The 25,184-nt window shown below is 45.9% G+C and overlaps 2 protein-coding genes across 3 annotated transcripts in view; both read right to left on the reverse strand.

Annotated features, from left to right (window-relative positions):
• The window catches only part of GOSR1 (golgi SNAP receptor complex member 1), a 29,014-nt gene extending 14,753 nt beyond the window's left edge, over nucleotides 1-14,261 (reverse strand). Inside the window, exons 1-6 of one of the 2 annotated variants that reach the window (XM_068415503.1) lie at nucleotides 14,182-14,261; nucleotides 13,585-13,693; nucleotides 11,771-11,858; nucleotides 11,453-11,560; nucleotides 11,107-11,198; nucleotides 10,623-10,697 (exon numbers count right to left, since the gene is read on the reverse strand). In XM_068415503.1, coding sequence (XP_068271604.1) covers nucleotides 10,623-10,697; nucleotides 11,107-11,198; nucleotides 11,453-11,560; nucleotides 11,771-11,858; nucleotides 13,585-13,693; nucleotides 14,182-14,212 — 503 coding nt within the window. In that variant the 5' untranslated portion in view covers nucleotides 14,213-14,261. Of the gene's footprint in view, nucleotides 1-10,622; nucleotides 10,698-11,106; nucleotides 11,199-11,452; nucleotides 11,561-11,770; nucleotides 11,859-13,578; nucleotides 13,694-14,181 lie in introns of both variants that reach the window. The other variant, XM_068415502.1, reaches the window with a different exon arrangement.
• A 225-nt stretch (nucleotides 14,262-14,486) lies between these two features.
• Nucleotides 14,487-25,184, reverse strand: part of CPD (carboxypeptidase D) — a 28,729-nt gene continuing 18,031 nt past the window's right edge. Inside the window, exons 11-21 of the mRNA XM_068415439.1 lie at nucleotides 24,938-25,107; nucleotides 24,040-24,351; nucleotides 21,700-21,895; nucleotides 21,282-21,417; nucleotides 20,330-20,479; nucleotides 19,811-19,906; nucleotides 19,653-19,717; nucleotides 19,404-19,535; nucleotides 18,856-19,041; nucleotides 18,452-18,551; nucleotides 14,487-17,753 (exon numbers count right to left, since the gene is read on the reverse strand). Coding sequence (XP_068271540.1) covers nucleotides 17,527-17,753; nucleotides 18,452-18,551; nucleotides 18,856-19,041; nucleotides 19,404-19,535; nucleotides 19,653-19,717; nucleotides 19,811-19,906; nucleotides 20,330-20,479; nucleotides 21,282-21,417; nucleotides 21,700-21,895; nucleotides 24,040-24,351; nucleotides 24,938-25,107 — 1,770 coding nt within the window. The 3' untranslated portion in view covers nucleotides 14,487-17,526. The remainder of the gene's footprint in view (nucleotides 17,754-18,451; nucleotides 18,552-18,855; nucleotides 19,042-19,403; nucleotides 19,536-19,652; nucleotides 19,718-19,810; nucleotides 19,907-20,329; nucleotides 20,480-21,281; nucleotides 21,418-21,699; nucleotides 21,896-24,039; nucleotides 24,352-24,937; nucleotides 25,108-25,184) is intronic.

Consider the following 25,184-nt stretch of genomic DNA (forward strand, 5'->3'; position numbering starts at 1 on the left):
ATGTATGTGACTACAAAGCACACATCTTCCATTGCCAGCATGAGAAGAGCCAGCTGGTCAAAAACAAAGACTTGAGGTAAAATGGGCATTTTCAGGGATGAACGGTTTGCCCACAAAAAACATTCTGAAAGCAGAGAAAGGTTCAAATACCAAAGCAAACTGCTACCTTTTGTGGGTTCCCTTTATATGTTAATTAAAGCACAAATCTGGATGCTAAGGAGATGCAATGTTTTCACGCTTTGTGTTGCAGTAGGCAAAATGAAATAAGAGCCTACAACAATCAAACATGAGGAAAAGCACAAACACGAGCATTAAGTCAATCTATAGATTTGCTCCAAAGGAACAATGCATTATTAACAACATCACACCTACAAACTCTGAACACATAAGTAAGCTTATTTCTGCAGATCATTGTATTGGGAGTCTGACACCCAGTAATCACTTTCAATAAGAATGAGGAATAGTTGCAAACTCAGAAAAGAAAAAAAGCACAATAGCACAACACCATGTTGCTTTCAATCAATGCAAGCAATCTGATAAATCTAGAATGAAAGGCACTGGAACATAACCCACTGCTCTAGGCAGGAGCTAACCAACATTACTTGGTGTTAAATGTCTTTCCAGATGGTTCACATGTACGTTGTGTATGAGAGAAGAAAACATGCAAAAGGCATGCTTTTCACCGTAGGGAAGAATTTGCTGAAGGATTTAGAGGAAGACAAACTGGTGAAACCTGCTCCCTCCAACCTGCAATCTTATGGCACAAAATTCACTAAAAATCGGGACTCCTAGCTACATCACTAAGTAAATAGCGTGACAGCTCATCAATTCCAACAATTTAGGCTTAAGAGAAGCCAACATAAGTACTTTCTTTGCAGCTGTCTAACATCTGTAAACATATGCACCGTAACCAATGAAAAGATTAGTTGTTCCCACTCAGTTTCAAGAACAATTTAACGGATGCAAGCAAATACCAAGGGATGCTCTCCATTTGCAGGGAGATCCCTGAACCCAGGGATCCGCCTTCACAGGTCCAAAAACACCAAGAGGTTTTTTCTCCTGGATTTCCAAAGGGTACAGTCTGCAGCTCCTCTGAACTCCATGGACTTGTCTGGGAATTACCAAGAGAGTGAAAGAAATGGTTCTGCAAAAGGAGGAGTTAGCCAAGAAAGCTCTTTGGCACACAGACTACTGAGGAGAGTGCCTGATGTTGGAGAGTCTCAAGAGGGTGAGCAACAGCAATACTTCTTCCTTTAAAGCTAATCTATAAGGAAGTAAGAGCCTTCTCAATAATCTCCAGTATACAGTTTACCCAAAGAATGCAGTTAAAAACTTAAAATGAAAACAGTTCCTATCGTCTAAATGAAGTGCAGCAGCTGGTTGCCTATTAGTAAGCACAAACCCAATGCCAGGATGGCACCAAGAGCCACATAATGAGGTTTCTAGAGGCTCTCTATTCACTCTTGTGAAAGTTCCTGGATAGATTGACCCTTCCATATAATTGCTCCATATTACCCATAGGAACAAAGTTAAATGAACTGAGAAGGGCAGGCTTTACTGTAAGACATTATCAGTAACCACAACTGTCAGAACAATTCCAGTAACTTACTAATGGACTATATCGGCATTTCCTCAAATTTTACGTGCTGCATGCAGAACTAGCATTCAGCAGCAGTGCTGTTTTCATTATTTTGTCTGGTTTAAAACATATAATTTAGACTAAGCCTTTAACTAAGGCGAAGACCCCCTCAAAACCAAGCAACACAGCCTTTGATATCCAACACCGACCTGACGAAAAATGAGCTCTACTAAGATAACCTGCCATTACCGATTTGTTGGGCACACCCAGGCAAGATAGATGCACAATTTACAAGACACACAAGCTGTTTATAATCTGTGGTGTAACAAAAAAGATTGTGCCACTTTTCTAGCTCAGTAGTTTTTGACTAAAGCTAGAAAAATTGTTCTACTACTCACATACTTGTAAGTAACCGAGAAAAGAGAACACAAGGGGGAACGTCTTCCAGAAGAGCCCCATCATATAAACAACTTTGTAATTAATACCTTTTTAATTTCCAGTGAAGCTAACACAGAAGTGAAGTGAGAGTTATCCCTAGAATGACAACCCAGCTTTAATTTAGTACAAAACCCTAAAATACACCTTGATAGAAATGCATTCTGCTTCCTAACTGCATTTTCACCTGCTGTGGTTTTGAGGGTTTGTTTGGTAGATGTAGAAGGCTACTACAGCTTTCATCGAGGACTTGGCTGAAGTACCTGATGTTATGACTATCTACCTGTCTGTTTACTAAGTTTCAGAAAGCGATTCTTAAAATTGCATAGTCAACTATACAATATAATGAACACCCATGGTTCAAAATTTAAAGTGCATGCTACATTTAAACCGTCAATGATCCAAATTCAGGATGCAATTCATTAATGGGTGAAGATCTCAACATTTTTCGTCCAACTTAATTTCACTGTGTTCTTAGGCTTGTCTTTTTATCTAAGACCGAACAAGCTGCCTTCTTCCAGAAGTGTGACTATACTCAACATAAACAAGTCTCTCAAGCGAGAGGAGAGCACTATGAATCTTTCACTTGACAAAAGAACTAAGGTCCTTGAAAGGTTCTAAGCAAAATTGTATTATCAGGCTAAAACAGGCATGCTTTAGTGGGAATTTGGATCTAGTTCTGCTTACCAGCGTGGATTTGTAGAAAGTATCCTCCCCAGATGGGAGTCGATGCCTTTTATCACACCACTGGTAAAGCAACACACTAAGATATCTGCACAGCTTACCACAGAGCAGGCAAGAATGACGAGAACTGCCTTCTGATGCATCAGTAGAGAGGCTCAAATTAAATAAACTCAAGAATGACATTTATACAGTAATATGGTAACTTCCCAGAGGTACACTCTGTATTTGAGAAAAAAAGGAAATAATCACAATATCCATACACATCAAATGAAATTCAACAGCTTGTTTTTACTGGAGGTTCCAATAGCAAATAATGAGCAAGCAGTTCTGGCCTTAAAGCATAGTGAAGTACGCAGCCATGCTGACAAAAAAACGACATGCCACATTAGAATAATCAGTGATTCTCAGATTCCACAAAAGAAATTCTATAAAACTCCACAATTGTTGATTCTGTTCAAAAGATGCACCTACTTTTCAGAACCAACACATGTAAGAAGGTGTTCAGTACTTGTCAAAGCCCTAATTTCAATACAGACCTTGAGGGGAAGAAGGTGTCCTAGTTAAGAAACAGTGTTGAAAGGAAAGCTAAAAACAAATAAAACATCCATCACTGACTTATTTCTGAAATGAGCAAGAAACTTCAGAAGCAAACACAGAGCTCTGAAGTTTGAAGTGTGGTTTTATACCTCCTCCCCCCTCGCCAAATCAAGGGCATAGTGTTGTTTCTAAGGTAAAGCCCAGAATCAAGATCCAGAGCCAAGTTTTAGTCCCAACCACCCTTTTTCTGTGATATATTCAGGTAATCTTTCACACTGTGTTGTGAGGGTTTGTTTTTAGTTTCTGCAGACATTGAAAAAGACCTAGGATAGCTTCTATCGCCTCTTTCCTGGGCGTACATGGAAGTTCATGCATAAACCTTCACATTTTATACAGATGGAAAGCAAACAAGGAGTCTGAGGTTCTTAATGCTAGCACCTGTGTGACTGCATCCTTTGTCACCTGGATAATTCAGGTTTGTACTGGAAGTTACAAAGGCAGTCCCCAAACGAGGGTTTGCACATCTGTGTGGTGGGTTCATTGTTTTTTTTGTTTGGTCCTCCCCCCTCCCCTTCAAATCTAATTCATTTCAGACATATTGAGGTATAAAAATATCACAACAGTCACCAATGTCAGGGAAATTACTGATTACAGTAGTTTTTTAAAGCAATTCAACTATAAGGAAAGCATGCAAATAAACCTTGTGAGATTAATATAATCTTTGGTTTAGTGTTTTGGGGTAGGTTTGTTTTTTTAAGTCCTAAATACAGCACAGAAAGATGAAAAGCACTAGTTGATTTCACTCTAATGAAGCTGAAGCTATTTTTAGAGGGAAAACCTCTTTTAAATCCTGAAGTGCTTGGCTGATTTTCACGTCCTTTTATTAAGTTATTTATAAATAATAACGATACCCAGGAGAGCATCTTCCTTCATTGCCTGGAAGCTTTGAACCTCCCCAAATTCTCATTAAAATACTTCAATAACTTGCTCATACAGCCATATAACTACAGTCATGTAATAAGCAGTGAAGTTTCTTCTTTCCAGAAGACATGAACTGTCTCCCTCATTGAGGAATATTTACTATTAAAATAAGGAAATAGGTAAGTTGTGCTCAGTCTGGTGTTGTAGTTAAGTGTACGATATGCCCAAGTCTCATATTCAGCCTGAGGCTGTTACAGGGGAAGCTGATCCAGCCACTTATGAAGTGGCTTTGTGTCATCCTACCATGAGTCTTCAAGAGGCAGAGGTTCTGCCAGCAGGCTTGGAAAGAAAAACCATTCAGTTCCATGAAGATATAAGGCTAAAGGAAGGAATCACTGATGCATAACTGTAATCAAGAAAACTCCGCAGCAATAGGTGACAGAGCAGGAAGAAAAAACAGAATCATGTTTTGAAACAGGATTACAGTACAAGTTGTTGTGCATCTTTAAGCTTCTGCAATACCAAAAATGCTCCTTTGTTCAAATCCTTCCTTGAAAACCACTTTATTTGTGCTGCTGCTCAGACAGAGCACATAGTCCTGCCCCAGAAGTCTGTGTTACGGAATTTCAACAGTAAGTAATTACTGCAGTCATTCTGACTGGGTAGCTGAGGCACTAGCACACACTTTTAATGCAATAGTTTCCCAAACTTCCTTATTCCAGAAACAAAGAAAACAAGTCAACAGTATTTAAGTGCACTTGGGAAAACAGTGACACACCATAGCCAGAGCTCTTGCAATTAATGGTCAGCAGAGAAACATTTTAACTCCGATTGCTCAATCTCTCCTTGCACTGTATCTTCCAGTTCAATAGCCAAAGCACTGCAGCCTCCCATTACTACGGCACAGCAAGCCTGCAGCCAAATTACACCCTATTCGGTGCTTCTTGGCAAACAGCTCGAACCAAGGCTGTGGACAGCATGGGTTGCCCTTTCATAGCAGATCTGGTTTGTTTTTTCATAACTGCTATAAAGCAAAGAAAATTATTCATTATCAAGTGCTGCTTCAGTTAAAATCTGTATTAAAGTTAAGAGAACGGAGAGACAAGAACATCACATTCTGCTTTGACACGAACAAAAAATAAGTTTAATTTAGAGGCAAGTTTTGCAATTAAAAAAAAAAACCAACCCTTATTGGGTCTGACTAAAGCGGAGCTCAGCAGTTCTGAGGCTGCAGAGCAGGCAGCCAGCAGGTACCAGGGAAGAGGCTCATCACACTCCTCCCTCCCTGCTGCTTCCCCAACCACCGTGGGAAGGAAAAAGGAATTGGAGAATTAGCTGGTTTTCCTACAGTCGCTTTCTTTCCCAGAGAAGATGAAGGAGATGCAGTGGTGAACCATGTGTCTGCTGGAGCTGTTACTGCCCAGGCCCCTGCAATTGGAGGTGAGGGAGGGGGTGGAAGGGGAGACGACAGCAGTTCTCTGGTTTTAATCCAGTACTTGAGGTCCACTGAAATCCACAGGAACCTCAGCAGCAACAGCACAGTGAACGGAAATCAGGGCGTGTGGAGAAGAGAACAAGGATAACAAAGAAAAGGAAATTAAGGTAGAAAACTGGTAGCTTTTTCGCAAAAGATCAGCACACCTATAATCAAAAACCCTGTAAGGAGTCTCAGCATCTCATTAGGCTGACTTCTCCATGGAAATCAGCACTGAAGGAAGAGTTTGTAAGCAACATCAATATTTAGAGGAAAAACGGCCAACAAGTCACTCCCTCTATTAAGATGTGGACTGCATTACGAAGAAAGTTGGAAAGCAGTTTCCCGGTGATTATTCTCTACTGAATGTGGCCATTTCTGCCCAAACAACAACAGGAAATTTGAAATATTTCTGCTGAAAATGAAATGTAGTAATAATAGTAATAAAAATACTTAGTACTTCAGAGTACTTCACATACATGAAATACTGCACAAACATTAATTTATCCTAATCATCTCCATGAATCAGGTATTATTAATAGCACGGTTAGGCAACTGTTGCAGGTTCCTGTTATTTCTTTTGCTCATTACTCTTATTCCTCTTTTCTCTTTCACAATAACATATCCCTTTTTGATTTGTTTGCTCTCCTCCTTTTCTCCTTTAAAGTTTCTCACCCACCTACTCTGGCACCCCTACCCTCTCTGTTCCCAGGGCCAAACATTTCAAGACACACAGGGGTGTTTTATGTCCTTAGCTGGCCTGAACACTTCGAGCAGGTTCATCTTATCTACCTGCATCACTTACACCTCACACTCTCTCTAAGCTGAACATTTTTTTACTGGATAGACTGAGCTTGCACAGAACACCCACCAGAAACATGCGGTCATCTGACAGCAATTAAAAACACAGCTCATGATCCCTGCACCAGCACAGGCACCTGCTTCACCACCAGCCACTTCTTTTGGAAAAGGACAAATGTCTTAATTTTTAAGCACTGGAGCTAAGTAATAAAGGAATAGTCACACAGTGGCCCTGCAATGGTAGGACAAACCTACTACAGCAAACGCTGACAACACTAAGTGGTCTAGTTTTCATCTAGTTTTACACGGAATTCCTCACAGGTAATAAAATTTGTCATTTCTATCTAAACTTTGGAAGCCTTCCTCAATTTTTACACAAATTCATCAGTATCACTTGATATGGTATCATTCACATACAATGCAAGTATTAACACAAGGGAAATTCTCACTCACATACACACGCAATGTTGCAAATTTAATCAAACACATTAGTCCCTTCTCTGCTGACTTAAGCCTATAACTCATCAATAACTGCAGAATTTCTCAGGGTAAACACTAAGTCGACAGGACTCTTTCCTCTGCAGCAGCACTTTTTAGAGCAGTTTTTAAAATGCTAAGCTAGATCTATTCATCAAAATCATTTTCTTTAGACAGAAAACAGTATTACAAGAAAAAGGATGACTTGTTTACCTCCCCGGCCAAAAGCACATAAACAGAAAAGATGAGACAAACACCTTTACTGAATGGCACAGACCCAAGAAAAGCAGCATTCAAAAATCAACTGCAAACACAACCGTGCTAGATTTGGTATTTCTTCAAGCGTCTGACATGCCAAAAGATCTGAGGTATTAGATAAAAATATTAACAAGGCACCCATATTCAACACAACCTGTCTCCCAGCCTCATTTTAATTAACAGGTGTTAAATTTCTATTAAAAAATTTAGGCACTATTGTTTTTCTTTCCAGAGGTAGGTAAAATTAGCATTGAATTATCTGTATAGAAATTAAGTAGGAAAGCGAGTGACTTAGAAACTTCATGCCTCCTATCCACAGTCAATACAATTTCTAGACAAATCTCCTTTCCCAATAAAACTCAGAATCAGCTGATTTATAAAGTGAACTGAACCAGCAGCAAAGCTTTCAGTTGAAGGGAGAACACGATATGCTTTCTCTAACCCTCCCAGAACTGGGGTGAGCAGCGCAGAGCCCCGCGTGCCCCGAGCCCGAGGGCTGCCCCGGCAGCACCGTGATCCTAACGTGAAAGTGCCCAACACCCTCGTGCCAGCGGCGCTGACACAGCAGCCAGCCCCACCCAGGGAAAGTGCATCCAAATGGATGCACGATCCTCACTGCTTAATGGACAGCAGTTGTACGTACTACAGGCACAGCAAGGGTTTGCACAGCACTTCAGCTGCTGTAACTCCCTTGGTGCTTAATATACATTGGATCCTTTTACTCATCAAAATTTTGTACTCACAGATCTTTTTTTTTTTTTGATTTCCCCTCCTTTTTTTACGATTACCTACATATGTAAAATTAAGACAGACCGGTTCTCCTTAATTCTTAGTCCTTCCGGAAGAGATGACATTCAAAGCATGACAGAAAAATAAAAAGGCAGATTTAGGCAACAAGCAGAGGTCCCTCCAAAGTCCCTCCCAGAGAAGAGCTTTCTGGCTCTCCTCCTCTTGCTCCCCAGCGAGATACCACCACAAACAACACCGCCTCGGGCTGCCAGCGTGCTTCTTAAAGAGCATTCATCGAAAACGCCGCCAAGAGTAAACTCAAGTTTCTGCTTATCCTGTCTCACATGGTAGTGCATAAAGCCAAAGGCTGACAGACGAGTCTCGTACTCTGCAGTGGGGTAAGAGCTCATACATTCTCCATTATCAGATCATGGAATAAATATGTAATAGGTTAAAGTACTTAATATCATAAATTAAGCAGGGTCAAGACCAAGTGAACGCTCCAATATTCGATACAAATATCTCATTCCTGTAGCATTATTTCATTGCTTTGCAGCATATAATAATACACTCGCAAAGTTTATGTTCCCATCTCCATTTTTCAAGCTCTTTTCCCAGGTTTCACAACTTCACTAAAAATACACTTGAATTTTTACTCTTGTGCCTTCGTGACAATGCAAATATTTTCATCACGTAGTTCTATCAGTTAGTCTAGCACCATGATTCACTGCACTGCAAATATTCAGCATCAAGACTCACACAAAGCTTGTATCCTAGGAGCATGTTTGGTGTCATCTGCCAGCTCCTGGTGATTTCTTGGGACCTTTTGCTAGCTTTTTGGCATTAATAGCTCATTAGCTGCTTTCTCTGAAGACAAATATGTTTCAACTCTTTAATAATTTCCTCTGCCAGTATCTCTTTCTGAGCTTACTGATTCTCAATTCAAAAGTTTTGAACACCTTGCAAGCTTTGATTTCTCACCAAGGTTGTCTTCTGCTTCTACCCCAGATTTCTTCGTACACCTCACAGTTATCTCCACCTCGCAGTAGCATTCCATGATTAGTTTTGGCCCTATTTTCCTAAAGATCCCCAACTCACACCTATTTTTTGTTTTCTTTTTCTTAGTGTCATGGAGTATTTTTAAGTCTTGACATTTTCAAATAATCACTTAGAAGATGGTTTAACTGTTTCTGAAACTGCCTTATTTAATTCTATTTTTCATGCATTTTTACCCTAAAAACATACTGGAGAGCTTAGCACATTTAAAGAGATCAAAGTAATCAATGTTTCAACGAATGCTAGCCTCAAATTCTGAAGACATCTGCCAGATAATGTTTACAAAATGGTTTAAGTTTTCCTCTCTTCATTGTTTCAAACTTTTCCAAATGGTATACTCAGAGGAATTTCAGTTTCTTAGAAGTATGTTTTACAACTCCACAAATATTTTACTTGTAGCCTTCTTTAACAAAATGCCACATCTATAAGAGTATTTACCACCCCTCCAATAAAAAAACAAAGCAAAACAAAAAACCCCAAACACAACACCTAGAAAGAACCAGGTTTACTCAGATTAACTGGCACTGATTCCTCAAAGTAGAACAGTTCAGGTAACAATCACCTCCAAAATATTAAGATCGGGTATTTTTCCTGGAAACTTTACATTTCCTGATCATGCATGTTTAATAATAAATTCAACCTAACAAAAGTCATAATTCAAGCTTTAAATCAATTAATTTCTAAGTTTTAAAGATATTAAAGAAAATTGAGGATGAAATGGAGGCAAGCCACAATCGAAAAACTTGGTTTTGATTTCCTGTAGAAGCTTTTTGTGCAGTTCTGGCTAGAAGTTTCAGTTATCTTTAAGAAAGCACATTTGAGAAAGCCACAGGTAATTTCTTTTGTTTGTTTTCCTAAACGAAAGCCTGCCCTCTTGCGTAAGACTGAGGCTTAACATGACTCCAGTCAAGAACACAGAGGCACGAAGATCAGTGCTACTTCTTGACTAGCTAGAAAACATGAACCCTCCAGCGCTCTTCTATGGAGGGTGCTGCTTTTGCTGAATGGGGAGCACACAAAGCAGGGACTCATAATCTACTGCCCTCTCTGCAACAAGAATAAAAAGAAAGTGCTTTTTGTTTTGCTTGTTATCTTGGCCAATAAACTAGAGTCAATTTGCAAATATTTAAGTGCACAGGAAATTTTGGAATTAGTCTCTTCCATCACCTTTTGTACACGTTCAGTAGAGACAAAAGGAAAAAAAGGTTGTTCTCTGACTCTGACAAATAAAGAAGAAGAAAGGGAAAAACAGCTAAATGGCTGGGACTTTCTATTTTGTTTTTTAACCCTTATCCCAGTCAGTATTCTACAAAGGCATCTACTTCCTTAAGAGAGGAGGCCAAGCATGAGGTCTGAGTCACAAGTCACTTGCGAAAGCCCACTGAAGACAACATACAGATGTCACTTAGTGTTGACAAGATCCTAAAATCAAAATCACTGAAAACTACCGTGACTACGACCTACTACACGCACTTCAGAGTCAGCAAAAGCAATAGATGTTTATCTGTCTCCCTAAGCAGCGGTACTGTCACAGAACACACAGTGCAGGGCATGCGTTGTGGACATAGATATCTACAAACAAAGCTTTCACGCATACTTGAAATTAAGACTGTTTCATCCCCCAGAAAAGTTAGGCACCTCCAACATAAGTAAATAACAAACACCACCTACTTCCGAAGGTGTTCGTGTTCCTTCAGGAATAGTTCTGTTCTTCTGTTATTCACGCCAGACCCACTTTTATATGATCTAAAAAGTATTTAAAAAAAATTTGAAAAATAAGAATTTGAAAAACATTTTTTCCAGAGGCTTTTCAGTAGACAACATTAACTGATTCACATACACATCAAGCTTTGTTACTCTGAAGTGACCAAACAGAAAAGTTCCAGTCACGTTAAGACAGTTTTAAAGCGAATTAGCATAGCTTAATAGTTTTCCTTTAAAAGCATTAGTTCATTTTCATAGTTAAAAAACCCAACAACAAAACAAAACAGACTCATCACAGCTTTAATAAGAGTTGTGAATTCAAGTAACTTTTTTTGCTTTGTTCAGAGCACAGATGTATAAGCCATGCCAGGTATTCTCCTACAGGCGGGCTTTCACCTTCTCCCTCCGAGGACAGTCTCATACCATTGCGATAACACACAACATGACTTACTCGATATCTTTTCGTACTGATCCCAACAGATTCTCCCTTTCTCGTATTGCCAAAAAGTTCGCTTTGGTTTTGTGGAATTCATGTGTATAATCCTGTAATAAAACAATTATTCCAAAATTAGGATCCCAAGATCAATTTAACAACACAATATACTCAAATAAGACCCTATGCTATTTTTTCAACTCAGAGTTCACTGACTGGGGTGCCTGGAGAGAAGAAAAGCGAGATGGGATTGGTGGCATTTAAATCTTCTGTCAGACATTCAAGCATGCTGTGATACCAGCACTGCTAATAATTATTTCCAACAGAGAAACAAAATAAAAGCAAGAAGGACATGTGTTGTTACCTGCAATATGTCTCTGTGACGCTGTAACGTATGCATCAGTGCAGCATTCAGGGACGGGACTCCTGCACTGTTTGTGTATTCTGCCATTTTGTCATTTATTCCAGTAAGCTAGAGGAAGGGAAAAAAACCCAAAATATTACATGGCTTATTCTTGTAAGAAAGTTACAATGCATAAGTTGAAGGAGCTAGCTCTAATGACAGACGTATACCTTCAGAAACACTTTCTCACCCACACTAGAATTGCCTAACATTCATCACAGAAACCTGTCCTGCAATATTTCCTAGACGCTGAAGTCAAATCACAGCAGCTTGAGTTACCTTTCCCAGAAGTTGCTCAATCTCCACAGCCATGGTCTCAAACATTCTGTCCTGGCTTGATCCATTTAAGAGAGGCGTTGTGTCAGAGCTAAGGAAAAGGAGGAGCAGCAGTTACTGAAAAGTACATAATGTTTTCATGAATGCAAGAAGGAAGGACACACTAGTGTCAGGTGTTAGCAAGCTCCACTACCCAGGTTTCCTAAAGAGATTAATCAAGCTCAGAAAAATGACATTTTCTTATCATACATGCTTTTAACTCTTATCTAACTAATGACACAGTACCACTTGGGGAAAATATAACCTCTCCTTGGAAGATATGCCTGACACCAAACACTTGTCTACTACCAGCACACGTCTAGCACCAATGCCCTTCTCTCCCCAACTTTTAAGCTTGATTTATTTATTTATTGGCAGAGGGAGCACTACACTATTAGCATGTTACACCATACATAATGACCCCTTAATAACACAGTGCTAGGACAACCCACTGACCTACTAAGCAGTCAGTGTTGTACAGAGCAATACAAACCACACAATTTATCACAATTACAGTTTCATACAGTGCACCTTCCCTATATGCTTTTTAAGATAAACTAAAACCACAATGAAAAGTCCTATCTAAGCAACAGAACAGAAGCACAACACAGGGTATGCCAACCTGCAGCAGTATGACAGCTAACACCTTTCAGAGACTACTCTCTGCTTTGGTGAGCTATCATGCCTAGAGTACGAGTCTTGCAAAGGACAGCAAAACTAACTAAAACAATTACATTACACGGCAGGTAATATAGTACAGAGTTAGAAACAAGAGAGAAACTAGGACACTGATTCAAGAGTAACGTGATCATTCCTGACGCGCTCTCAGACTTCCAGAACCAGAAATTCATTGAAACGTTCAAATATTGCTTCAGTTATCGAATTTATTAAAAAAAAAAAGAGAAAATATATCAACACAAATACACAGTGGTCACACTCACAACTGATATACAGTGTGTGGACCCTCAGTTAATAAGTAAAGAATGGTGGTTTTCAAAGGTTGTGCACAGGGGCAGAGAAGTTGATAATTAGTGCTGTGGAACTGCAGGAAAGACCTCAACTCTGGTCCATACGCCAGAAAGAATTGAAAAGTTTTATCATGCTAATTCTTCAGTCAAACACGAATCTGCCTAAAGCAAACAGAAACTATTAATGTATATACACATGTGTATGGATGTGTCTGGTTCATATACAGATAAAAACATATATATAGCTCTCACTATTACTACTCATCTTAGGAGAAAGCCAGAAAGAAACAGCTACCCTTTCCGAAGGGAGGGCTGGTCACCTGCGCAACCTGGGACCAGTCACAGCTGCTCAGTGTGCCAGTTCCCTTATCACTAAAACAGGGATTACAAATACCACACCAGCCCACCTGGGAGGTGCAAGGCTACATTACCCTAAATCCCTGAAACGCCCCTGCCAGATTATAGAAGAAAAACTGGAAAATAAGCCGATGTAGCATGCATTAAAAAGTCCTATCATCAGTCCACACGCTAACCCCACAGTTACAGAGGGAAGTTTAAATTTAGCTTTCCCTGGTGACATATACGCTCTCACAATGCACTGCTGCAGCCCACGCACCTTTCTGACTCACATGCCAATATCGCTGCATCAAGCCCAACATCAGCATCAGAGCATCAAGAAGTGCTGTAACGAGCTTCTTCAGAAGCTAATCATAAAAGCCACAGGTGGGACTAGCATTCAGCAAAATATTAAAACGAACCAAGTACCACAAGCAGCATTTAAAACATAAAGAAACGGGCTAGTACCTATACCTGTCGCGCCTTCCATCTCGGGCGCTGCTGTAGCTGGTGCAGAGTTTGCTGAAGGAGACCAGCTTCAGGTCCAGCTCGTTCTCCAGCTGCCTCGCCTGCTTCCTGAGATCTGCACAGGGCAGGCGAGAGCGGGGGAGAAGTCACAAACCCGCCCGGTGACCCCACGCCTTTGGGGGCCGCGTTTGCACGGGGTGCTTTCCAGCGGAGCTGGCACAGCCCGCTCAGCGCCCCGGAGAGGGGAACCCCCCAGAGGAGGGCGGACCGACAACGGGGGCCCTCACAGAAGGGGGAGCACCCCACGCTGAAACAGGGCGGGGGGAGAGCACGGCTGAACACCCGCAGGCCCTGTCCCCCACGACCGGGAGGGCCCGGCGCGGGCTGCCGCCCTCCTCACCGCCGGCCCCGGGGCCTCCCCGCCGCGAGCCTCAGCCGGGCACCGACGCCTCATGGCTGAGGGGCCGACGGGACCACCGCAGCCTCCAGGCGCGGGCAGAGGGGACCCGGCGGCGGTTCCACCCTGCCCGGGCCGGGCTGTGCCCCGGGAGGGCCCCGCGGCACGCAGCCGCCCCGTCCCCGCCGCCCTCAGGCCCCACTCGCCTTCCCAGTAGTTGCTGCTCCCCGCCGCCATCTTTGTTGTCCAACGTCCGCCGCGGCCCGGCGAGGCCGCGCGCCGAGAAGGGCGGACCAGAGCGTCCTCCTGGCAGCGCGGTGCCCGACGGGACGGGCGGACCTCCCGCTGCAACGCCCCCAGCGGCTGGGCAGTGCCTCGCCCCGGCGGCCCCCGTGCAGCGCCGCGCACCGGGCGGGACGCCCCGGCCCCGGCCCCGGCCCCGGCCCCCCAGCGCCCTCCTGGCAGCCCCAAGCCCCAGCTGCCCGTTGTAGGAAGAACGAGACAACGCAGGTGGACATCAAAATAGTTTTATACAGATTATTGGATCTCAGTATACAGATAAAAAACAGAGGGCCCGGCTGAGGGCTGGGCCAGGCCTCGCCTCACGCCGCCCCGTCCCGCTTCCAGGAGAAGGCGATTCAAGTCCCTTTAAAAATGTACATTTGAAGGCACAGTGCACAGACCGACACGCTCCAGGGACAAGCGCCCACAAGGGACCGGCTCCTCACCCGAACCAGCCCGGGCGCGCCTGCAGATGGACGGACAGACAGACAGACAGCACGGGGAGGCCGCTCCTGCCTTCCCAACACCGGTGACAAACGGCCCCAGCGCTTCCTTGCTGTGGCTCCGAGCACAGAGCGAGAGCCAGACACCCCACCTGCTCCTGCTGCGTAGAAAAGTTTCACACCTTTGCAAAACACCTCAAATCCACTCACGTTAAAAATAGGCACCTGCTCCCAGCCAACTGCAAAATGCACTCTCAGAGGGAAAGGGCTGATTCCTAACACGGCTTATTGCTAGTGGGACAAAGCAAGGCCAGCTCAGTCCATTACTTCCTGCCAGCGCAAACGACGCCCGAACAGAGGCCCAAGAGCTGTTTGCAAACCCAACTTTAATAGAAAACCCCAGCTGGGTCTCTTGTTAGACCCCTCAGAAGCAGGAAAAGTTCAGCGATTAGGCAGGGTTAATGCTACTGCGTGCTGGTGTGCTGCAGCCCATGACACATGGAAAAGGGTCCCATCCCGTGCTCAGCATGATGACCTGCGAGCAAGGCTTGGGGATGTTCATGGCTCCTGCAGAATGGAGGCAACAAGAGCAGCTTTTACACACCACAGCAATGCAGGGCAGGAGCACGGGGAATGCTCAGCCTCATCTCCCTGTTTCCAGCACACCTACCCAGCCAGATCTTACCACGTTTCTTGCAATGTAATTCCCCGTGGAAGAGGGAAGAAGGTATACTGGTGTCTCAGGGTTACAGAATCACAGAATCACAGAATGTCAGGGAGTGGAAGGGACCTCGAAAGATCATCTAGTCCAATCCCCCTGCCGGGGCAGGATTGCCTAGACCATATCACACAGGAACGCATCCAGGCAGGTTTTGAATGTCTTTGTTACCTTTTTTCCTTCCAGATAGCGGCACAAAACCAGCTGATATGATGAGCATGGCAGCATGGCCACAGGCATGTGGTTCTAGAAGGGCATCTACCACACACAGAGGTGAGGAACAGCTCCTTCCCCAGGTGATGTGGCCCAACAGCCTTTAACAGGGAATCTGCTGCACTGTTCCCCCAGAGCAGACCAGGTCAGAGCCCTGCAGAACAGACCTCGTCATACATTGGGATGCAAACATCCCAAGACACAACATGCAGGTTTTACCAGTGGACCTCCCCAGGCTGCTGGAAAACAGATCAGCTCACGGCAAACTAGATGCCCAAGACGTTGCTGCGCCAGGCTCCTGCATCCCAGAGCTCGGGTCAGTGGGGCAAGAATTAAAAAAGAAAATGAGCAGCAAGAAAGTGTGTGCCTATTCTAACCCCAGCCTTCTGCCCAGAAAGTACATGAACATTAGAGGTGTATAAAGGCTTTGGAAAGCCAACATTTCAGCCATTCTTCCCTTCTGGACATTCCTTCTATTTCCCACAAATCTAATGTGTCTTGGGGATGCACGCTGTGGCTCCTCTTTCCAACTTCCCGCCAAGTGCTACAAAACAGAATTTGGCTGCTTTTCCCTTCTCTTTCAGCACAGCAGTTCAGCCCTTCCTCATGCATTGCACCCAGGCCCTGCAGCAGCGGACACAACTGCAGACATACAAGCAGGTGGAGCTCTTGCTACATACTTCAGGGATGTTGTAGTAGCAGAACAGAGCCAAGCCAGCAGGCCAATTTGATGCCTACAACCACCAGAGCTCGATGAGATGGTGTTTCCAAAGTGCTCTGATCACTAAATAGTATTAGGTGGACAAAGGCAAATGGTGCAGCTTTTCTTCAAAATTTAAGACTGAAGTTGGGCCATGGATACTCCCATGACCTCTCCCTGCTGCTCCAATAACGCTCAAAGATAAAGCAGTGGTCAGATTTCACAGTTTCCTCCTGAATAGTGGTGGACTTGAGCAAAACTGATCAGGTAGAGTCAGCAACTGATTGCTTTTCTACAGTATCCACCACAATCAGTTTATCCAGTTGCCCAGAACAATCTTCAGTTGCTCTTTCGGACACTGTGCTGTTTTAACACTAACATGAGACCCCAAAAGCCAAGTCTACCACACAAATGAGAAGCAACCGGGGATGATGGGTGAGGAGAGTCTCTTTCTTCCCCAGAAGTCAGGAACAGCAGTACTGCAGAGCTGGCAAGCAACTGAACTTTGTCAGAGTTCACTGCAGCTCTGACATTCGCTCCTTTCTGCAGCTCACATCAAGAACGGATGTCATCTCCCCCAGCTTTCAGGATGCCAAGTCACTGCCTGGAACTAGCAACACATTAGAGGTGCTCCACAACCACTGCAGACCATAGCAGGCCACAGCAACTCACAGTGGGGAAAAGCTCCAAGGGAGCAGTTGAGAACCAAGTAGAGTCTTTTTTTCTGAGGGCTGCTCTGCAGAACATGGAGTCAAGTGAAGGATCTGGCTTCCTCCAAGTACGGAGTGGAAAATATGAAATCAAAACAGGTAGAGAAACTGCCTTGGAGTGTTGTAACTACGACCCCACGCAGGTCTTGGGGCACTTCCCCACCATCTGCTCACTGTGTTGAGATGTTGGGGAAGTGCTAGGAACTCTGCTGGCCACCCTGTTAAGTTGCCTTTCAAACGTCATGTGAACCTCCAGATCTTGATCCAAAAAGCGTAACAAGCCATGTCCTTCACCCAAACACAGCCTCCAACACCCACTGATTTGCATGTGCACAGGAACAGAGCAAACAGAGGGAAGTCGAGAGCTGCCACCCACACCTCTGGAGGACACATCCTGCAAGCTAGTGTTTCAAAACTGAACCACAGGGCTCGCCCCCCGCCACCGGGTCTGGTCCATGGGAACCTCCTCTCCTGCCCCAGAGGTGTCAGTGTTTGCTGGAGTACAATGTTTCTTCTTCAGTGTCTGTTTCATCCTGGAATTCATGGCTCAGAAGGGACTTCTTTGAGCCAGTGGACATCATGCGGATTTCATCCTCATAATCGTCGTGGTGCTGCCGCAGGCGGTGGAAGCCATCCTTGTGTCTGTTGGACTTAATTGAGCAGACACACCAGATGATACAGGCGGTGAGGACCAGAGCAGACATACTTGCACCTGCCAGAGAGAAGACAATAAATTTAATGCCATGCTCTCCCACCACAGAGACTCAGGGGCTTGCCACCATCTCTCTTCCCTTCTACAGTCACAGCCACTTTCCTCACTTCACTGTGACGGGCTCCTTCCTCCTTCTGCCCACAGAAGACACGCCATGCGAGAGAGGTGCTCCCAGAGCAGGACTGCACTAGCTTTATTTCCTGTGCTTGTGATCTAGAAAAGCACCACTGAGCTCCTCTGCGGACCACTGGGTATAAACTCTAGCCTCCCCAATAGCTGCCACCTCGACAAAAAAAATCTCTTCATGCTTACCTTGTGTCCCACCACCCAATGAAACCCTGGGGAAGAAGATCTCCTAGCTCCCAGCTCTATGCACAAACAGGCTCTCCCCTGTTCCAGGCATCTCAAAGTCAGTTCTGGACTTTTCAGACCCCTGCAACACTCTCTGCTCCCTCCCTCCCTCCCTCCCTCCCTCCCTCCCTCCCTCCCTCCCTCCCTCCCATCTGCCAGCCCAGCATCACCAGATCCAAGGGTTGTTGGACCACTTTGCAAGGACAAGCACGTGTTCAGAAGGGAAAGCAGGAGATGGCTTAAGTCTGCAGGCTACTTTTCCAGTTCAGTGAAGAGAAGGGTCATTGTCAGCATGAACTGGTACAGAAAGCAAAGCTCAAAAGCTTTGACCAAAAGCGTCACTTTACCTGCAACAGTTACAACCAGCTCCCTCGGCAGACCAAATATCCTGTTTTCCGTGTCAAATACAATGAACACAGAGCTGGGCGCATCGTGACGGACAAAGACCTGCAGAAAGATACGAGAGCTCAGACCGCCTCCAAGCTTGCACCTCTGTGAGGTGTCCAGGCAAGAGAGGTACTTGCTGACCAGGGCAGGACTGGGTGGCAAGTGCAATGGAAAGAAAAGCTACTGCTCAAAACCACCCGGCTGTGCTGGGAAATTCTTCTCCATCCATAATATCAAGGCAGAAAACAGCCACCCTGGGCACATAATCAGCAGCTAAGCACAGCCAACTAGGCAGAGCCCAAGTAGGGGATGCCTTTATGTGACAGGGAGTGGGGGAAGATCTGCAATACGGACATTCACGTACCTTGACATGTTTCTGCTGGTACCCGTCAGCTACCGCACTGATGCTGTGCAAACCTGGAGCCAACAGCACGTGGAAATAGCCACCTTCTTTAGTATAGACCTTCAAACCTTCGTTAAGAACAATGATAGCTTTAGAAATTGCCTTGCCGCTCTTGTCTTGGACAAACCCATGGACTCCCTTATGAACCTGAAATAAAGCATTTCAAACACTTCAGGGTCAGATCCAAGCCTACGGCATGTTTGTAACTAAAACGGGATCTAATCCTCCCCTCAAAATACAGCCCATTCTCCACCCTCATAATAAATAACAGTGCACAACACTGCAAGGACTGCTCAGCCCACCATAAGGCAAAACAGCACACATTTCCTGGTCTCTTGCTGCCTCTGTTCAATCCATTCCTCACACAGTCTAAATTATGACCGTCTGTAATTACACAGCACCAACAAAAACACAAAGACTCTCCACGCTGCTCTCTTCCTCTCCCCCTCCCCACCCAGCCCGCTACCTTCACTCCTTGCCAGAATTTCCTCCCACAGACCGTGGCTCACCTCCACGAGCATGCTAAGGAGAGATTTCCTGTGGTCTGCCCACAGGCCAGGAAGCTGTCCTGCGCTCGGGAAGTAACAGCAGCTGGTATAAACAGTGATCTCAGGACAGTGACCAAACGTAACACTGAAATCCTGCAAAAATCAAAACCACAGTTACAACTGTGGGAAGTTTTGCCCAGACATCAGAACAAATATACTTTCTACTGCTTGTTTAGCAGAGATGGAAAGCCTCGTGCAGTGATGAAGTACCTTCATACTTCCCAAGTGACTGTGCCATTCAGAGCCACGCATCACACCGCCAGGAATATTCTCATCTGTGAGAGCAAGAACACAGCTGTCCGACAGGTCTGCTCCTAGCAGAGTCTAGCACAAGCTGATGGGGGGTTAAAGGATTCAACCAAACATACCTGACTTATTTGGACAGCCCGGCTGGCCCAAATGCATCAGCGGATGGTTGGTTGCATACACAGATGCCAAATGCTTCAGTGTTTCTTCGTTCTCCACTACAAAGAGAAAAGTGAGCGTTTGAGAGTGCAACTCCTATACATTGGAGGGGCAGATCTCCACTCTAACCCCATGATCCTGTATTAAACAGTGACACACATTGGTTCAGGGGCATTCCAGATTCCCTCTAACACTGAGGGGTGGTATCACAAGCACACTTTATACTGGCTTTGGCAGAGGAAAAGTTGAAATACTGTTGTAGGAATGGAAATAGTAAATGTTCTGATCCCTGGCTGAACCCTGTGAGGTTTTATAGCTTTACTTAACAGACCGTCAACTCCAGACACAAAGGGCTGAACACAAAAGCAGGCTACAGAACACCACCAGCGCAAGAAGCTCTTACATCATGCGGCCACACGAGCTTCTGCAGAGACAGCCCGAGGGTAACGGTGCGTGCAAGGCCCTGGGGGAGTTAGTCATACCTGTCTCTGCTGGCTTATCGTATGGGTAAGTGACAAGCACAGATCCTCCATCTAGCGCAACGGAGAGGCTGAAATCATGCTTCAATATCAAGTTCTCTATGATGGCTTTGGTCTCAGGCTCTAGTGTCCCCCAGTCCCGGGAGTAATTGCCTGTAAATCAGAACAACAAATAGAAACGGGAATTGGCAATAGTTTCCCCCGCTATTTGAGAGGCCAGCAGAAGCACATTCTCTCCTTACGTCTGGAATTAAGTCTGCTGCATGTATTGAAAGGTATTTGTTAGATCTCTGCAGATGTACCCGACAGATCAAGTAAAGCACCCAGTCCACACTATCGATGGGGGGGAATTAATCTGCAAAGCTAAACAACTGTGACCTGTCGCTATCTCCCCATGCTATTTACTTTTGTGATGCAGAGGGTATTTTGTGCGTGTTTGCTCTCCTCAATGTCACCAAATGGACATCTCCTTAAGAAAGCATTTGGGATTATCCCAGCCCAACCTGGCCAGAGAGAACACTTCGTCCCGAGGACAGGTGAGCATAGCACTGATACAGTGCTATGGATAGAGCAGGCAGTTACACGGAAACCAGAAAAGCACAGAAAAAGGAGACTGTTTCCAGGGAGCATGAAGAGAGGGGATTTTTCAAAAACAGGGATTTGAAAGAAAACAATGAATAGGAAAAATACATCAGGTGTTGTCTGACCTCTGGACTATTCTTAAAGAACTCTGCTTCACCTTTTCCTTGCAAATAAAGGACTGCAAATTACCATCTGTAAGGGGGATCCAGCAGCTGTGCTGCCTGGGCTCCAGGGCAGGAGTACTGCTCCCTTTACAGGTAGACTCTGACATGAAATGACTACACCCAACCCTACAGCAGCCAGCAAGAGACTTCTACAGCAGCCTGCAATTTCACAGGGACACTACACATCACTTTGCTTTAGTTTGCTTTACTTGTGAAGTCTGTGTCCAGATCTCTGCCATGAGCATTAGTCTGGCCTATCGTTGACGTGCAGCCTCTCTCCTGTGCTATCTCACGTCCGTCTGGATTCAGGGAAGGCACAATCACAATCCGCGTTCGGTCAATCAGCTGAACAAAAGGAGGAGAAACAGTACAGAACGCACAATTAGTAGGGTTCATTCTCTGTACATCTCATTTGCCTGGATCTCGTCCTAGGAACTGCTGCTTATATTGGGATCAGCAGTCAGAGGTTCCCACTGGCCCCGTGGATTTCACACCACCTCCCCATTATGTGTCACACCACTGCAACCCACAAGCCACTGTTAACAAGACAAGTGTCTCCCAGTGAGCACTGTCTTCCCAGAATATAACTGGAGGGCTCCAAGATGGTCCCTCACATCGACTTCTCACCTTTGTAACAGCAGCGTTCTTCTTGTAGCTCATGCAAAGAAATTCTGCCAGTGCCAGGAGCAGCTCTGTACCAACAGGAGCGTTTCCATGAATACCAGCAACAAAGCGGATCTTTGGCTCCTGGGGCTCGGACTGGTTGGGCTTGTTGGAGATTTCGAGGGACCAGATCTGACGGAACTCGACACTCTGACCCAAACTGCCAAGAGATGAGAAGCCAGAGAGAGAGCTCAGAAACAGAGCTGCACCCCCAGCCTGGTGTCATGGAGAAATCCCGGTGTGGAAAGGAACTGCTGCCAACCTCCACGAGGAGGCTGCGAAGACAAGTGACATACAGAGCACAATCCCATCATGAGAGAAGATTTGCAGCAGCACTGAACCAAATTCACCATGAACATCAGCCTGAACACAAGCATTGAGTGCTCCCTCAGCAAGTTTGCCAATGACACCAAGCTGTGTGGTGTGGTCGACACGCTGGAGGGAAGGGATGGCATCCAGAGGGACCTGGACAGGCTGGAGAGCTGGGCCTGTGTGAACTGCATGAAGTTCAGCAAGGCCAAGTGCAAGGTCCTGCACGTGGGTTGGGGCAATCCCAAGCACAAATACAGGCTGGGCGGGGAATGGATTGAGAGCAGCCCTGAGGAGAAGGACTTGGGGGTGATGGGTGACGAGAAGCTCAACGTGAGCCGGCAACATGTGCTTGCAGCCCAGAAAGCCACCCGTGTCCTGGGCTGCATCAAGAGCAGCGTGGCCAGCAGGGCGAGGGAGGGGATTCTGCCCCTCTGCTCCGCTCTCGTGAGACCCCCCCTGCAGTGCTGCGTCCAGCTCTGGGGCCCCCAACAGAAGAAGGACATGGAGCTGTTGGAGCGAGTCCAGAGGAGGCCACGGAGATGCTCAGGGGGCTGGAGCACCTCTGCTGTGGAGACAGGCTGAGAGAGCTGGGGCTGTTCAGCCTGGAGAAGAGATGGCTCCAGGGAGACCTTCTAGCACCTTCCAGTGCCTGAAGAGGCTACAGGAAAGCTGGAGAGGGGCTTTTGACAAGGACAAGTAGTGGCAGGACGAGGGAGAACGGTTTTAAACTGAAAGAGGGGAGACTGAGATGAGATATTAGGGAGAAATTCTTTACTGTGACGGTGGTGAGACACTGGAACAGAGAAGTTGTGGCTGCCCCCTCCCTGGCAGTGTTCAAGGCCAGGCTGGATGGGGCTTGGAGCAACCTGGTCTGGTGGAAGGTGTCCCTGTCCATGGCAGGGGGGTTGGAACTAGATGATCTTTAAGGTCCCTTCCAACCCAAACCAGTCTATGATTCTTCAATCTGTGTAAGAAAGCATCTAGGTCCAGATGCACAGAACACCCAATGCTCCATGTATCTCTGTATAGCCTATAACATCTCCATAATGTGGAACTGCTAACTGCCTCTGTGCTTCCAATGTCAGTTTTGGTCTGAGGTTTTTTTTTTCCCTTCAGATCAGGATACATCTGGACATCAAACTAATTCATAAAGCACCCAGTTTAGAGGACAAAAGCAGGCCTGTTTCCAGTAACGCAGAAGTTGTTGCTACAGTCACGCTATTAAGTTAGCAAACTGAATGCAAGCAAAGCAGGGAACACAATCGGGGCTGATGCAACTGGACGGACAATAGAGGCTACAGATCAGAAAAGCAGCCTTGGCACCAGCAGGGACAGCACATGAGCACGTTGTGCCTGGTAACAACAAGCAAATGAGGCCCCGGGACAAAGAGATTTGTGCTTTCTAAAGCTGACAGAGGGTAAGCGCTACAGGTCACAAAGGAAAGCAGAGGACTGCAGACAGATGGTCTCCTGCAGGAGGGCAGAGACCTTGGCTCAGGGCAACCTAACTCAAACGTGTCTCGCACTATTGAATTAAAATCCAAAGGCAGACAATCAAAAAATGCCATTTGATATTTGTAAGTCAAATTTGATCACTTTTGCTGGGGACTCTTTAGCAGGGTGGATGTCAGAAAGGATATGGAAAACGGAGGAAATAAAGAGTGTGGAAGAGAGATATTTGCAGAAGCCTGGGATATCAGTGCTGGGAACATCGCCAGTCCCGGGCACCCCGGGGGAACCGACAGCACCCCAGGATTAAGTCAGTAAAATGATGTCTCAGGAAAAAGCACACGGATGCATCTGTGAGCCCCTGCAGCCAGAACTCTGCCACCATGCCCCTGCTCATGGGGCTCCCTCGAACCAGGGACTGCAGGGAAGAGGAGGGATGAGCTCCCCACCTCTGCACTGCGTTCAGGGCTCGTCATTTCACCACTTCCCTACCGCAGGCTGCTGCTCAAGGAGGAGCTGAGCACTGCTGCTTTGAGTTCTCACCTGGTGAGATTTGTGATGTGTGGGTAGTTCAGATAGAGGCCTCGGAGGAACTCAGAGAGGTCCTTGTAAGGGCGGTATCGGTAAGGAGAGACATCCCCCGAGGAGGCAAGCAGGAGGCGCTCCAGGCCATTCTCAGCAGAGAGGTCTTTGATTAGGGTCTCAAACTCCTTCTCGTTGGGGTCGCTGGTGTCTGGGGTGTTCAAGATCGGCACCTTCCCCTCCTCCACTTTGATGTCTGTCCGTGAAAGAGTGAAGTTGACTTGCACCCCGCCTTTGCTGCCAACTTCCACCGTCTTAGTGACTGGATCATACCTACATAGGCACAAGGAAACGTCAGGGGTTCAAGGCCTCACACAACAAGCCACCCCTCTTCCTGACTAGACACTCACAGGGGACTGCTACTGCTCCCCAGCCAAAAGTAAGATGCATAGAAACAACAAACAAGAACACCTCAAAGGGACATGGGAATGGCAGGAGGACAGGGAGCAGCTCAGGGCCTAACATGGCACTGAGCTTTTTTTGGCTCAGGTGTTGCAGGGTTACGTGGCAGACTGGCAGGACAAGTAGTCAGGCTGCTTTAACCCAAAGGTTTTGGCAGCGGTTGAAGCAATGAAGTCATTTCTGTGGGCAGCTGCCTGCAAGAGAATTTCCCCTAAAGACATTAAGTCATCAACTCCCTCCCCACACCACCTCCAAACAAGGGAAGATTTGGATTGTACACCGGCACCAGGTGAGCAGTCTCCGACATCAGGGTAGCATCCCATTGCTAACTCTGCACAGGCCAGAGGACAGGAGAAAGACCCATGCCTACGTCTGCCGTAGGCAGAGGCGAGAGGACTACTCCTGACTGGGAAGTCAGCCGTGCAGCTGTTTGCTCCTTGTGCCATGGCTTCCTCACCCTCGGGCAGATGCTGTGATCTTGTATGTCCCCCGGACCAAGAGGCGCCAGTAGTCTCCATCCTTGTAGGTGGTCACCGGGTGGTTGATGTCAGCAACGCTGATGGTGGCGTTGAGAATGCCCCTTCCATCCGCAGCATCCAGCACGAATCCCCGGACGCCGCGGTGAACCTGCGCACAGACCCGGAGCCCTGCTGAGTGCCAGCCCTCGCTCTGCCTCCCACCCCACACATCGCCGTGGGATCACT

Source organism: Nyctibius grandis, chromosome 18, assembly GCF_013368605.1.
Source record: "Nyctibius grandis isolate bNycGra1 chromosome 18, bNycGra1.pri, whole genome shotgun sequence".
Classification (NCBI taxonomy): Eukaryota; Metazoa; Chordata; class Aves; order Nyctibiiformes; family Nyctibiidae; genus Nyctibius; species Nyctibius grandis.